This window comes from Galleria mellonella, unplaced genomic scaffold (genome assembly GCF_026898425.1).
Source record: "Galleria mellonella isolate WM207_F2 unplaced genomic scaffold, CSIRO_AGI_GalMel_v1 utg55, whole genome shotgun sequence".
NCBI lineage: Eukaryota > Metazoa > Arthropoda > Insecta > Lepidoptera > Pyralidae > Galleria > Galleria mellonella.
In genome coordinates, this window is record NW_026442115.1 from 2,936,478 (window position 1) to 2,953,508 (window position 17,031).

General features: G+C 32.3%; 1 protein-coding gene across 1 annotated transcript; it reads left to right on the plus strand.

The window, feature by feature from the left end:
• The first annotated feature begins 4,763 nt into the window (after positions 1-4,763).
• Positions 4,764-11,499, plus strand: LOC113516474 (cuticle protein 16.5-like). Its single transcript, XM_052899038.1, has 3 exons — positions 4,764-4,819; positions 5,268-5,741; positions 10,834-11,499. The coding sequence occupies exons 1-3, from the start codon at positions 4,808-4,810 to the stop codon at positions 11,332-11,334; spliced, it is 987 nt and encodes a 328-aa protein (XP_052754998.1). The 5' UTR covers positions 4,764-4,807; the 3' UTR covers positions 11,335-11,499.
• The last annotated feature ends 5,532 nt before the right edge of the window (positions 11,500-17,031 follow it).

Sequence of the window (17,031 nt, forward strand, 5' to 3'; positions counted from 1 at the left end):
TTTTGCCAACTATAATAACAAAGAAAGAACTATTGAGAATATACGTTGGCCTACAAAACGCAGGAAATATCAAACAAAATTTATAATCGAGGTTACATCTCATCTAAATCCAATTTAAATGGATATAGATCATTTTATATTTATACCTTATTAAATCAATAATAAACTTGAACAAATGTGAAGTTTTGTAAATATATTACATTTGTTATGATATAAACCTTGAGTTATTAGTGACGGTACGTTACAGCTGGTTAAATATAAAACAGCCGCATCAAAAAAAATTTTTTTTTGATGGGTGAAAATGGTATGGTACCCCGACTGAGCTAACGGGATACGCTGACGGAGCACCAGTAAAGGGTAATAGATGAGAATGAAAACAGTTCTGTTAGCTCATCATGATGAATTCATCAGGAATTAACCATGATAGTTTCCAGGGAGAACCGCGAGGAGGTCGACTTGGTTGGATATAGCAATGGGATTCTCAATCTCCATTACTAACAATCCCTTTCACCCCATCAAAAATCATTGTCAAATATTGGTGCTAATAATTCGATATTCAAAAATAGTTAATTAAGTAAAGGAGCTTAATGACGAATATTAATGTTATATATGATCGTCACAAAATCTTTATTCATCATTATTTATTTATTTAAATAACTTTATTGACCAAAAGATAATATGGTATAAAAGATGAATTTAAGGCTAGTAAATTTTTTTTTATGCAACTTAGAATGGCAAACAAGCTGAGGGCTCACCTGATAGAAAGTGGTAACTGTCGCGTATAGTGTTTCGCCCATGATAGTCCCCATGCGCTGCCATTACAGAGGACTCAGGTGTTATTCCTCTGTACCCTGTAAATTCATTACCACATCCCACCCTTCAAACCGGAGGAGGGGGGGGGAGGGATTGTTAGTGATGGGATCAAGAAGCCACATTACTAGCATATATCCTGTTAGGTCGACCTCCACATGGTTCCCCCTAGAAACCATCGTGGTTAATTCTAGTTGAATTCGTCAGGATGGGGTAACTGACCTACTTTCAGCCTCATCAGTTGTCTATCACTGGTGACCCGCCAGTGTACACTGATAGCGCGGGTGGAGTTGCCACGCCATTATCACCTATTATTAAAAAAAAACCCATTTTTTTTTATTTTTAAACATAATTGTATAACAATAAACATTTACATTTATAATATTACCTAGAAGAATTGGATTATTTGTTTACCATCATTGTACCCCCCCCCCCATATTGTCATAGAAACTTATATATTTAAACTTTAAAGCACAGTGTGAATATATGTATATTTAACGGACTTAACATCGGGTGGATTAAATTTCAAGATATGTAACAAATTTTCAGTTTCAACTACACGTCGATATTGAAGGGTCCATAAAACTCTATTACTAAAATTGAGAGTTGTCAGAATATAACAAGAAAAGAAGAAATAAACAGATTTCGTATGGGCAAAATAGAGTTTGAATTTTTCTTATATTTAATTCAGAAATAAAATCTCGAAAGACCTGCTTGATAAACAATAACTTAGTAGTCTACTACAGAAAATAGTAAAGAGAATTTAAGACTATCTATAATTAAACATGGAAATAGATTATCATATTTATTATTACCTATATATAGATATACATATATATATCTAAGACGGACCTATGAAAATTTGCATATTTATGTTGCTTATTTATGCAAAGAGTGGTGGTCACTGATCATCATTATATGGTATTCTGAAGCAAGGCCACCGGATGTTAATTGAATATACTCGTTCGATCATTTTTTTATATTAAAAATTAGATTAGGTTTCTTTAAACTTCTTGTAATAAAAGCCCACACATACTAAAAGATTAATATCCTATTAAAATATTTTGGTTGTTAGTTTTATTTAAATTCTTTCTGATGTTTAGGTTCACATTATCACAAAAAATATAATATAATATATTTAAAATACACTCTACTACTCATATGTAAAAAAATCTACGTCTTCCGATATCATAGTTACGTATATAAAAATTATATATCTGGATAAAACAATCAGAGAAAAACATAAAGTAGTAAAGAATTAACACAGGGGTAACCTGTGTTAATTCTTCAACCATGTAAATATAAATAAAAAAAGAACTAAGAAAAAATAAACTGGCTTTCTGGAAGCTAATCTTTTAAGAATGTGTGCTCATCATGAAATTAAATTTATATATAATATTGTTATGATTTTGACGATCAGAAGAATTCCCGTAATAAAAACTGCACCATCGTATCATATCCACTCTGTCGCCATTAGATGTTTAATCCTTGAATAGTGCTAGTTCTGAAGTCGTTAAATCGTAATGTCTTCGAAACGTCATTGTATTAAATATTTAATTTATAATTATGAAATACTTCCGTATGGCAATAAAGTAATTATGTGCTACCACTCCTTTTTATCCTTTTTAGAGTAGCGTAAGAGCCGAAGAGAACTCTGTAGAATATAATTTTTTTTATGATACTTAGAATGGTAAACTATCTGACAACCCACCTGATGGAAAGTGATAACTGTCGCCTATAGTCATGAACAATACTATAGATACCACTGAATACATTATTATGCTCATGATACCCCTCATGCGTTGTTATTTCTGGGGATTACAATGTTGTGCCTTCATACCCTGTAACTTAACTGCCACATCTCATTCTTTAACCCATAACAGACAAACAATGCAATGCAAATGAAATGCAAGTGTTTTTGGCGTAAAAAATTGTACTTCACAGCAGAATTACGAGTGGAATAAGGTATCTTTTTAATAATATTATATAAGCATGAGAAGGAAATCTTGAACCATAATTCTGTCACAAACTGCAGAACTCCCGTGGTCATAATAGGCTAATGTTCTTCTCTTACGGGGAGGACATACGCCCATTAGGAGGTTATTATGTTATTAAATATCTTTTTATATGCCAATTCCTACAGAGTATAATAGTAGTAAGTACTAATAGTAGAAGAAAAAAGTAAATAAAAACATTTTTTAAACTTTTCTCACGGAAATGTCTCTTCTGTATTCCAACTATATTTGAACGAATTGATTTTACAAGAATTCTGCCCCAGTGTCCATTCTTTACCATTGTACTTGAAAATATATACTTGAAGTGGGTTAAAAACAAAATTTATGACGAAGGTTTTTTTCTTTACTTATAAAGTTTAAATTATTCATTTACTAATCAACGTATAAAAACATTTGTTAATTTACACAAATGTTTTTATATATCTACTATTAATATATATTAAATATCTACTATTAATCTTTGATTCCTGAGCAATGCATTTTTTTAAGAGTGGTTCTTTAATATAAAATCTTTAAGCGACTTCAAAAAAGGAGATTTTCAATTCCTCTTCATCTATTTTTGTTATTGATTTTGATAATTATTATTGCAAGTTTATCCCCAGTGTTAATCCCATGTTAATTTTATTACTAAAGTTACGGTTTCTTCGTTACAAGGCAATAATTTAAATTATTAAATATACGCAGACACAAGATTATTTAACTCATTTGAATTGCGAAACGATTTAAACCTATGATTAGGAAATTAATTCAACACTTATTAAGTGTCTCGATAATTTTAATACCTACCGGTTTCAAAGGAATTTTCTCCCGCGAATATTCTGAATGTGAAATGAGCTCTCTGCCTAAGTTTTCTTAGAGACTATAGAATGGGGTTCTTCAAAAAGGGTGTATTAAAATTTCTAAGATCGGCAACGCGCACGTGACACCCTAGTGTTATAGGCGTCGATAGGCTACAGTGTCCGTTTATCATAAGATGGGCTGTATGCTAACTTGCCACTTTCGAAATCTTACAAAAATATATAAACTAAACGTTACTCGTTATTGTGGGTGTCGTAAGAGTCGATTAAGGAAGGGCGAGGGATGAGCAGCAGCGTCTCTCTTAAAACATCTCTAAAAGCCTAACTGCGGTTGCCAACCCGCCTGCCAAGCGTAGTAACTATTGACAAATTCCCCTTATAGTGAAATTTTAAATTCAACAGTGAACAGTTATCGGCTGAAATCTTAAAATTCTCGTGTCGCGGTGTTTGTTACCAAACTCCTTCAAAACGGCTTTACCTATTTTTATGAAATTTTGTGTGCATATGGGGTTGGTCTGAGAATCGGCCAACATATGTTTTTCGTACCTCTCAATAATAAGGGTCACCCCTAAATTTTTTCTTTTATTTTTTTGTAAATTCTTTTTATTTCTATTTTATTATGATTTAGCATTGAAAAATACAAATTCAAATTTTCACACTTTTACGATTAACCCCTGTTGTTTAATCGCAATTTTTATATGCCGCAAAAGGGTTGCAAGATGACAATCGAATATAATAATTGTAGTACGATATATTTTCATGTATAGTTTTAGAAATAATGTATAAGGTAAAACAACGTTTACCGAGTCAGCTAGTAATAATATAATAAATCTTTATTCTATAAAAATATATTCATAATAATCTGTTTCTAAATACTAATTAATGTAAACGTTAGAAAGATGCCCTTCTTACGTGTAAAATATATTTTATACTCGATTTGGCAAATCAGCCTTGAATCCATCGCGTGTCACAAAATGTATAAATCTTTATTAAAATTTTTATATATTAATCGTCGATATGACTTGCCAAAGGAATCACTCTTAAAACAAGAGCTTAAAGTCTATTTTAGTACTAGAAAAAAATTCTTGTGTTCAGGCGTCCGGTTTTAGAATTTTAGTATAAAACAGCAGAACGGGATGATCCCAGTATCACTCAGATATTGTAGTCTGAAATCAAAACACAACCATGTACAAGCTGGTAAGCGAACTGTGTATATTTTTTAAAGTAACAAATTTTAATGCAACTAATAATTAACAACTTTTTTACTATGTACCTACTTAGTTTAGGCACCAAATAACTATTGAATATTTTATTATATTATATTACATTTTATTCAAATAACATTAAAGTATTAAATAAATAAAACAGAAAATATGCTAACAATATACTTAAAGTAGGTACTCTAAATTATGCAATCAAAAGCATTTTGTTAATTTTTATTGTTGTAATAATCGTAATTTAGGTCTCAGGATCGGAAACGTATGAAAGGTATCCTGGACACTACAGTTCATGTATATTGTTGATGTTTACCACTTTTCATCAGGTGCTCCGTCAGCTTATTTATTATTTCAAGTGGAACAAAAAAAAAACATTTAATTTGATCATGGCATTGAATCGTTATATTAATGTTACTTTTTAATTACAGCTGGTCCTCTCTGCCGTTTTGGCGATCACCGCCGCCAAGCCTAGCGCCATAATTGGTGCTCCCTTCGGATACACAGCTCCCGCTGTGGCCTACTCCGCGCCAGCAGTTGCGTACTCCGCCCCGGCTATCACCACCGCCGTCGCCCCCGCTGTCGCCCCTGCCGTCGCCACTGCCGTCGCCCCTGCTGTCGCCTCTGCCGTCGCCCCTGCCGTCACCCCTGTCGCCTACAGCGCTCCAGCTACGTTCGCTGCCCCTGCTGTTGCCACCGCCGCCGTTGCCCCCGTCGCGTACTCCGCCCCAGCAGTGGCTACCGCTGCCGTCGCTCCTCTCACCTACTCCGCCGGCTACTCCGCCTACTCTCCCTTCGGATACTCTAGTTACACTACTCCCTACGCTCTCTCTGGTGTGTCTACATATGGTGCTGCCTACGGCTACGGTTACAGCAGCTACCCTAGTTACTACTGGAAGAAGCGATAAGTTAGGTTGACTATTTATTTGTTATAGGATCAATGCACTTAAAAATGTGAGTTTGAAATAAAGAATTGTTTGCTAATATACTTATGTATTTCTTTGAATATTACTTAATATATCTATATCCCTTCCTTTCCCGTGGGTGTCATAGGAAACGATTAAGGGAGGGCGAAGAATGGGCAGCAGCGTCCCTCTTACAACACCTCTAAAGCCTGGCTGCGGTTGCTAATCTGCATGCCAGGCGTGGCAACTACTGGCAAATCCCCCCAATAGGGAAGTTTATATTCAGCAGTAGACAGTTACATGGCAAATTGAGACGAGGCAATAAACGAACTATAAGAAAATATTCCTTTAGAATTTTTTTTTTTTTTATTATTTTAACCTAAATTTTTAACTATAAGTGTCAGTTCAGTTGTATCGACTAGTTAGTTGAAAATATGTATTGTACATCTGGAAGAGGACAGAATCCATACTAAAATGCCCTGTATTATGGTGTTTTAGCCCTTACACTTGGCCCTTGATAATATTATACGAAAGATAAACAAATTAAAAGTTAAACAAATATAAAAAGTCTACAGTGATCATGCGTGAGACTGTGATCTGTTTACATTTAAAATCACCATCCTCATATCAGCCGTTAGCTGTCTACTATTGAACATAGGCTTTCTCCATAGACTGTCAAAAAGAACTATCCCGAGCCATCGGCATCCATTAACTCCCTACAATACATTTGAGGTCATTACTCCATTTAGTGGGAGTTCATTCTACACTACATTTGCCTGCACGAGATTGCCACTGAAAAACTTTTCTTCCCCGTCTGTTACATTTAGAATACCACAGTATAAAGAACAAAATTCGATAACAAACATTTTGTTCCACAAAAAAGTCCTTCAATTATAAATACACACACAAACCTTTAAACTTAGATTATATAGATAGTGTCTCCATACAAATATTGCAAGAAAAGCGGTCAACTTTTTTAAAAAATTTTGCGTGATAAATAGTTATGAGTATGAGTGACTATATTTATTCAGTGTTATAAATTCTGCGACTTTATAATGCGTAAAAACTTATTTTATTTATTAAATAATTAAAAATAGAAAAATAATTTTATGCGTAAGCATATAGAACGTTAATAAAAAATATAAATCAGCTAATTTAATTAGTTGACCCGTTTTTGTGTCGATGCTCTATAGATATAATATATATACATAATCTAAGCCTTTAAAATATTTGGATTTAGAACGCGAATTCATGTATCGAGATTTGAATTTTGCTTTACAACATGCACCTACATATTATTTGCTTTGCAAAAGAAAACAGCAAAGTCAAGCGTCACAACATTCAGGATGAAAGGGAGTAAACATAAAAATTATGAATTGTCGATATAATGATAATTTGTATATCTACCTACCACAAAAAAATATACACAAATTAAGAATTTCCTTTGTGGATATTATTAGAAAAAAACGGTTGGATACATAGATAAAAATATTCGTTGTTGTATATGAATTACTTCATTAAAGTAGATGTAATTAACAAATATAAGGTTTACCTAATAATGCAGTTGTCTATGGAGATTTATGATTTAGTCGGCAACATTAAAAATGCAGAAAGCTTTAACATTGACACAAAATTTTTATAGATGTATTTAATTATTAATGGATCGCGGGCTACTGCGATTTGGCAAAATGACCTAGTTTTATCACATATAATAAAATTTGCAATAAACATTTCTTCACAGTAATTATAAAATAAATTTGATATTAAAAAAAATACAATAAGAAAATTGAGATACATATTTATTATTTAACTAATCGTTTATAGCGGATTTTCTAGCGAGAACCTCTTATTTCCCGTTCCAGTAAAAATTTCCGAAAATGCTTCTTTAATGGATCTTTTATTTAACTAGGTTTTATTTTGCGGAAGTCCATAATACTGGTTATTTTATTAGAAATATTTTGTTTAATATCGCTACTATTAATATGTGTGCGACTACCAACACTCGAAAATTGATCACTATTACCGTTTCCAGATTACCATTTCAGTTCAACAACCTTTCATATGAACCATCAATCTCCGAATGCCATTTCGTCCACGCACGTATTGTTTTTTTTCTTAATAGATGCCATATCTCTGTCAAAGGTTTTATGTTTTTATTTTTATTTTTTTGTCTTCGTCCGCTTATACAAGTTAAAAGTAGTGTCTAACCAAACTTTTGGTTTCTGTTAGTTATGATGAACATTTAAAATTTGGCTTAATGAAATTAAATTGACGACCTCGGTAAAAAGATTATTAAAACTACGCTAAAAACTAAACTAAATTAAAATTTATTTCTAGTGCACCTTCGACTCGTCCCGTGGGCTTGATGTTTATTTCATCGCCCTTTCTATTCCATTCTCACCGTTTATATTTGTTTCATTAACCTTATGATGTCCTAAGCTTTGAAATATCGATTGTATGTTTGATAAAAAGTAAAGTAATATGTAACAAGTATTTCACTTCGTAACAATTATTGTATAAATAAGCTTTACTTACTTTTTTTTTATTTTATTAGCCATTAACTGTCCACTGCTGAACATAGGTCTTTCCCATAAGGGGAATTTAGCCAGTAATTGTCACGCTTGGCAGGCAGTAACCGCAATCAGGCAATGGGGATGTTTTAAGTGGGAAGCTGATGCCCATCCCCCTACCATATTCGCCTTTTACGACACCCATGGTAAAGGAAGAGGAGGCGCATTCTATACCGGAACCATATGGCGGCTTTACTTACTTATTTCAAATAAATAGGTTGGGCATAGATTAATATAATAATATACATAATAATAATATTGGTAAATTGAATGTTGTTACGAATTTTCTTGTTTTTGCCTGTTTTTGTATTTAATAATAACGCTAGGATTTTGTAATATTGATTGATAATGAAATACTAATTACAAGATTGGAAATTTATATTTACTTAATAAAATATATTGTTTTTGTCCCCCATGGAAAGTAAAAAATATTTTTAGAAGAACCAAATTATTAGTTTGTTAATTCAATAGACAAATACATTTTGATAATTCAGTTAATAGTGATAGAAATTTTTTAAATATTTTGTACAATTTTAAAATTGATTTTGATTAGATTTCTTAGGAGTATGTATTTATTAGGTAGGCCGTTAGCTTGTTTGCCATTCTATATTGCACAAAAAAAATACTTATTCAGTTAAATTCAATTTATATTTAATTTACTTACTTATTGTACAGTTGCAACTTCTAATACAAAATAATTCTAGCACAATTAATTATGTTTTTGGTTTTGTTTATTCTTTTAAACATAGTTTTTTTTTTAGGTTTGCAAAGGGCTAAAAAAGATTTTTTTTTTTTTTTGGATTGCAAAAGCCTTTTCTTCTACGTTTGTAAAAAGGTTATTTTTAATTTATTATTCATTTATGAAACTTATCTACCGTACCGTTACTTACTGTATCGTTTTTAACCACATTTGTAGTTCAAAATCCATTTATAGTGCATTTGAAGCCTGAATTTAAATGATAATTATTAGGTGTCTATTTATACATAAGATTACTTATTTATCTTTATATCCTAATAATTTTGTATTTGAAATTAACAAAATTTTATAAACCCTCAGCAAGTGCGTTGAACTTACAATTGACTATTCTATTGTAATATCGCATTGCCTGTGTATAAAGCAACAATGCAAACATCTAAGTTAGTTCCACGATTTTCTCATACATCAATCAAAGAAGAAGAATGTCCTTCGTTAATAAATTAATTATATCAGAGTTGTGATGTCAACTGTTATTATAACCTTGATGGAGGTAATTTACTTTATTCATCTAACAAATATTCATAGAAATTCGTTTTTATAGGAAAATATACCTTGTAATTTATAATAACAAGTTTGATTTTTAGAGACCATACTACAGTAAATTATATGGGATATGATTATTGCATGATTTTTGTATATAACGGATAGCTTCGATATATTTAGCTACAGTAAGCTTTGACAGTCTATAACCGACATCAACATGTACAAATTAGTGAGTAAATTATTAATATTAAATAATAAAATATTATATTACAACACAAAAATAGTTTAAAAACATACAAATAGAGTCGAAACTTAACAAAATTGTATAACATTACAAGATATAGTTTTTAAAAGAAAAAAAACAACATGGGGTTAATTTCTTATACAGTGAATGTTTTGTGCAGTTCAAAATTATAAATATATAAAATTTTAAATATTTGCTTTTTTTAATCTTAAAGGTACATCTAAGTGATTCTAAAATGTGTACCTAATAATATTGTAATAAGTAAGTTAAAAAATTTGTCTATTTTGTGGCACAGTAATACAAACATTGGTTTGATTCTTAATCAGATTTGAACATTTATAAATTGCCTCGAGCCTAGAGTTTCGAGTTGTGGCCCCATAACCTAGCCCTCCCAAAATCTGGTTTTCTATAATACAGAATATTAGTGTAGCTCCAGAAAATTTATTATTTATCATATAATTATTATACATTAATATGTTCCTAATTAGAAATAGTCCCTAATACGACAGTACAAGTAATATTTTAAATAAACATTACGATTTAAATTCACGAGAAAACCCAACTTCAATCGTGGCAAAAACAGTTATTTTTATTTAAAAACCAACCACTGAATCAACTGTGATAAAAAAAAAATATGCGACCAGTCTGAATGTACATACTTGAAATAATTTTTTAAATGACGAAGTTCTGAGATAACATATATAAATAAAAATACAACCGATTTGAACCCTCCTCCTTTTTTAAAGAGATCAATATGTTTTTGATAAATTATTTAATAATGGAAATAGCAACTAAGCTGTACTTTAATGTTGTATGGATCATAGTTAATTTATAGATATATATTTCAAATTTTATTAATATAAATAAAATAAAAATATTTAGACCAACCCGTAATAAGGTAATTAAATAACAAGGTGTAAAATCGGTATAGATACAAATAAGCTAAAAAATATGTAAGTCTATGTATATAATTTTCATTATTTTTAATAACTTCTATAACTAAATAAGTGCTTATACATGTTTTGTTTTTTATTTCAGTTCGTTTTTGCCGCAGTGCTAGCGCTTGCTAATGCCAAGCCCAAGCCCAATGGATTTATCGCGCCAGTGGCATACTCATCCCCAGCAGTGGCCTACTCCGCTCCCTCTGTCGCTTATTCCGCCCCAACAGTCGCATATTCAGGCGCAGCTGTTCCTTATGCTGCCCCAGCTGTTTCCTATTCTAGCCCAGCCGTTTCTTATTCTGCCCCAGCAGTTTCGTATTCCGCCCCAGCCGTCCCGTATTCTGCTCCAGCAGTCTCCTATTCTGCCCCAGCAGTCTCTTATTCCTCACCAGCTGTAGCTTACTCAGCTCCAGCTGTTTACCCTAGACCTGTGGTGAGCTACTCCGTGCCTCCTGTATCGTATCCAGCCGCTGTCGGTCCAGTAGGATACCCTGCCTACTCACCGTTCAGATATCCTGGATACGCCCCAGCACCTGTTTCTTACGGATATGGTGTCGGTTACAACGGCTACCCCGTTTACTACTATAAGAAACGTTAAAATATATTTACATATTTACATAATAGACCTAAATGTTTGACAAAATTATAATATTGTTATATCTACCTACAGTGTGTATATATTTGGTTCACTTTTGTTACTCATGATTCAGACTCAAATGCCAAAAGTGACTCCTATATTTAAAAATAAATTATTACAAAATTACTTTTGTTTGTTTATTATTTAACCTTTATTGTATAAAATGTATTTCACTTCCGTGATTTCAACCACTCGGTGAGTGTCAATCTTAAATAAGGAACTACTGGATTTTAATGTATTGGAAATAAAAAAGAAACTGTAGTTTATATATAACTGAGTAGGCATGTAAATATTCACATACGTTTACAGTAGTATTTTTATGCAAATATATTTAAAAAATAAATAAAAATAATTAATAATGCACCTCTGTCTCATTTGTGTTTGTACCGTGAAGCAGTTATGTTTACATAGCTATGTTCCTGTTTAAAGGTTGGGATAAAGCAATGAAATTACAAGGTACAGAGGCGTAACACCTTAGTTTTCGGGAATAGCAACGCATGAGGGGAATCATGGACGACACAGTATACTCTGTTATCTCTATGAAACTGTTCATGTCTATAGACGACGATTATCACTTTCTGATAGGTAAGCTGCTATCTTAATTGCCATTTTAAATTGCATAAAGTTTATCTTACTGTTTAAAACAACAATTAAGGTTGGTTACAATTCTTCGCAAAGTGTACCTTGTACACTTATAGTGTATACACTACAAGTGTACAAGGTACATGTTAACTGAACTTTCAGTCGTCAAAAATCGTCAAAAGTCGTGTAAACTACGCAATTTAGATCACATTGCACATCTTTCTATGCATGCAACCTGTGGGCTGTATATACTCAAAAATCCTACAGCGACCTCCGTATCCAATATAATAACGCGTTCAGGGTGTTGATGGGGCTGCCGTGATTCTGTAGCGCGTCAGGGATGTTCGCTGAGCATCGTGTAGATTGTTTTTATGCCACGATGCGAAAAAGGTGTGCATCCCTGGTGCGCAGAGTACGTGCCAGCACCAACAGCATCCTGAGTATGATAGCAAGCAGGCTGGATTGTGTGTACGTTAATCGCTGCTGCGCAATTTCCTATGGAATTGTGCAGCGGTGATTATCTGTATACTGCTTAATATATTGTATGTGTGTATGTGTATGTAAATTTACTAACATTAGTTTTTATAATATTGTTACTAATAAATATTTAATGGACCAAAAAGTCTGAAATAAAAATTATTATTATTAAAAATAGTCGCTTCAGTGTTACTAAAATTAATATCTTACGGATACGGAAATTTGATTACAAAATGAATTATCAAAATTGATGAAGATATCGATTATGTAATATCTACCCGTACACTTATATACTAATAATAGTATCAAGAGGAAAGACTTGATTGTTTATTCGTTTGTTCTGAATAAACTCTGAGGAATTATTCAATATAATGCCCACGGCCATTTTCTACCATTGTACAGCTCGCCATCGATAGAGAGTTCACCCCGTATCGTAGAGCCTAGATGGTCATGCACAGCGCTGTTTCAGAGATCACCTTCCACTAACGCTCAGGTTATAGAATCCACCTCCTTTCGAGGTTTTTTCAAAAGTTACCAAGGGATTCTTCAAAAAGGGGTAAAGAGGTTTCTTTAGGGTCTGCAACGCGTGCAAATCATAAACTAGGATTTTAAAAAATCCTTCACTTATAAACTTTACTTTTTAGAAACATAGGCTGTATTATTTTTGAAATTTCTATCTATCTGTGCAAAGCCGCATCAGATTACTAGTATATATATATATATATATATATATATATATATATAGAACTAGATAAATAAACACAAATTCAAAAGAAAACTTACGTTGTCTTTGATAAACAAAAGTGGGCTGATTTAAATTTATAAAAAAAAACGGTAAACCTGTCTAAATATAAAATTTATTCAAGAGTCTCCCGTTAACATTTACGTACAAAACGTTTTGTGTTAGATAAGTTTGTACACAAAATAACCAACGTAACCGACATAGCCCGAAGGATAAGCAAGCTGAAGTGGCAATGGACTGGTCACTTAACTCGGAGAACCGATGACCAATGAGGAAGAAAGATTCTTGAGTGGCGACGCCGTGCGGACAAACGCAGTATAGACGACCTTTCACTAGATGGAGTGTCAACCTGGAATGCATCTCAGGACCATTCTTTACGGGGAAGCTTATGTCCAGTAGTGGACTAATAATGGCAGAAATGATGAAGTTTCGATTAATATATTCACTAACAGCGATTTAGTAGGGAAGTAGTTAATTTCACTTCGATATTATAAGTGTCCTTTTTGAGAGAGTCTAGTGAAAATAAATATAAAACAATCATTAGGTTTTAGAAGTACAATTATATTAATTTATCAGCAATATATTACATTTACACATTGACAATGCTAAACAAAATAGTGAATGAAATATAAAAGTAAAACAAAAATTTTTTATATAAACAACAACACCAGATTTAAATTTACGTCAGAAAAATCCTCCAACACTTTGAGAACTCTTTCTCTTACACTGGTATATTGCGGTTGGTATTTTTTCACATAGTTACCTCTCACTACATCCTAGAAATGAAGAGAATTGAAGACTACTACTACATAGAGCAAGTGCGAACAAGCTGAAGACCCTCTGTTAGAAAGTGGTAACCGTTTATTAATGGATGATAATGGAAGGACAATCCCGCCTGTGCTAACAGTATATGCTAGCGAGGCACCAGTGAGGGATGATAGGTGAGAATAAAAAAGGCGGTCAGTTGCGGGGGTGGTGTGGCGTATCATAAAAGGCTTTTTATTTTTTTCCACTGATTTTCTATCTTCTTTTGTTTTACATTTCTGTCATTCTTAGTCTGTATGTTTTCCTACTAAAAATGAGATGATAAAAGAGAACTTTTTTTATGGTTGAAAATGGTATGGTAACCCCGCCTGCGCTAACGGAATACGCTGGCGGAGTACCAGTGAAGGGTGGTAGATGAGAATGAAAACAGACCAGTTAGCCCATCATGATGAATTCATCAGAAATTAACCATGATAGTTTCCAGGGAGAACTGCGAGGAGGTCGGCTTGGTTGGGTATATTGCTAGCAATGGGATTCTCAGTCTCCATTACTAACAATCCCTATAGAGAGGACCACACAGTGGGACTGGTAGTCCGTATTACTAACACATCCCCCCCCCCCCCGTGGTAATCGTTGCCTACAGATATCAACAATAACATAGATATAACAGAAATACTCTAATGCCCATGGTACTCTTTATGCATCATTCCTAAGGCCTTCGTATCTTTTAATTTCTCTGTCATATGCCATATATCCTTCAAGCCGAAATACAGATCTAAAAATTAGAACAAATCGATAATTCACTTAACACCTACATATTATAAAGTATGTTTAAGGTAATATATGAATTCAAAATTGACATTTAACATAACTACCGTGATTTATATTTGACATCTCAATGTCAAAAATTATCAATAGATATACTGGATTCTGCGCCTAATTCACATGTCTTTATTTAATTATGTTTGTTTAAAAGACTACTTATATTTAAATTCATAAAAGAAGACGCAAAACTGTAAACTGACTGTAATATCAACATACAGTTAAACCTTAATAGATAAGAAATTTTAAATTTTCCATATGCGATCTATACATAGGCTAATTAATAACTTCCTGGTATTATTTCCTTTACATGTTATGCGAATACGAAGTCGCGGATGTTTTTCATTAACTTATAAAAATATACTGAGATTTTTAGCTTAAATCAGATAATTATATACGCACTTATAATCGAGCAGACTTGCTTTGATTTTACACATGAGATAAGAATTATATTATAATAATATTTGTACTATAATTAAAAGTAAGAGACGTACAAGAACTAACATTAATGTTACAGTATATTTTGTAATGTCAATGATGATTTTCATATCTCTAAGGGATGGTTACCACTATCTTCCAAATGGGCCGTTTGCCATTCTAACACGAAAATGGAATAGTTTAAAATTAGGGGACAAAATAATAGGTTAGTTTCGGACAAGGTGGAATTTAATATACTATTAATTCAGGGCCAGTAAGATGACATTACTATAGTGTAAAATTATAAAATCAGCAAACGGACTAAAGCTACAAATTAATGACCATAATTAAAATGCGGATAGCCATATTAATTGCCACCCTGACGGTCAGACAGCGTCATCGTAAAAGTGACAGTGAGTTGTCGTGGAATACGTAAAACTAAGAAAGATAATTGGAGCTGGCATTGCAGCCATTTCATATAAATATCTCATAAGAGATTGTGTTTCCTGCGTATTTCTGTCAACTTTGCTCCTATTAGCAAAGTTGACAGAATAATGGATTGAATGATTATGATTCTAATCATATAATTATATGAATGCCAATTTTATTTTTTACTATTATTATTACAGCCGTTTACTGTCCACTGCTGAACATAAGCCTTTTCCATAAGGGGAGTTTTTCCAGTAGTTGTCATGCTTAGCAAGCGGGTTGGCAGTCGCAATTAGGCTTTTAGAGATGTTTTAAGAAGAACGCTGCTACCCATCCCTCGCCCTTAGCACACCCACGGGAAAAGAAGAGGTGGCCTTTTCTATGCCGGGACATAGAAGGCGATGCGAATGCATATGTGAAAACTGTTTATTGCAGATGGTTTTAATTCTTATATTTCAATATAATGCTGTTCTATTATAATATTTCTTATAATATGCTGTAATATTTCTTTTTTTAACACCAAATTGTGGCTTTATTGAATTTTTATAGCACGGTCCCCATAACTATAATAAAAGATGGATTTATTGCTAGCACTGAGACAGAGTATATTTTTTCATAGCCGTAGACGTGTAATGAACCTACCTACCTTTTAAGCGGATGTATATTTGTTTGTTCTACATATCGTAAATATCAAAGAAATGCCAAACAATGAGATAACAAGGTCATAAATGAGATAATGATGTTAACAGAAATTTTGTTAGGTACTAAAAGCCTTAGGATATTTACTCTACGTATGTTTAGGTATAACTGCTAAAGGTGTAACCATAGATATTAAGAAATTTGGACTTAATGTTTTTATTATGTAGGTAAATGTAAATAAAAAATAATAGCTAAGTGGAAGATGAACTATAAAAAATTAACACGTGAATTGTATTAAAAAAAATGTAAGTTTCTTTTAGCAGTGTTTATTAAAACTTGCCCTCCAAGTTTCTTATTTCCTGTTTCAGTAGTTTCGGTTAAAGTTTAGATTGAAGAAATTTAGACCCTTATCTCATTTCCTACATATATAAGTAAAGAATCTATAATTCTTCCTTCGTATTTTTTTTAAGAAAAAAGTATTTAACGTTTATATTGCCAATAAAAATAGGTACAAAAATTACATAATTACATAATTATAAATCAAACGTTTTATAATTATGTAGTTATCTATATTATTATGGAAACATATATATGTTATGAAAAAAAAATGTTGATATGAACTAGTTCTGTCAAAGCCATGATGACAATAAATTAGCGCACGCCTAATATTATTGTATTTCTTAGCTCTTATGGGATATAAACAATTTAAATCTTAAGTATATAAAAATAAAGTTAATTTTTAAGACTATCATTTGTTTTTTGGAAGAAAGAAATCCGGTTTTTGT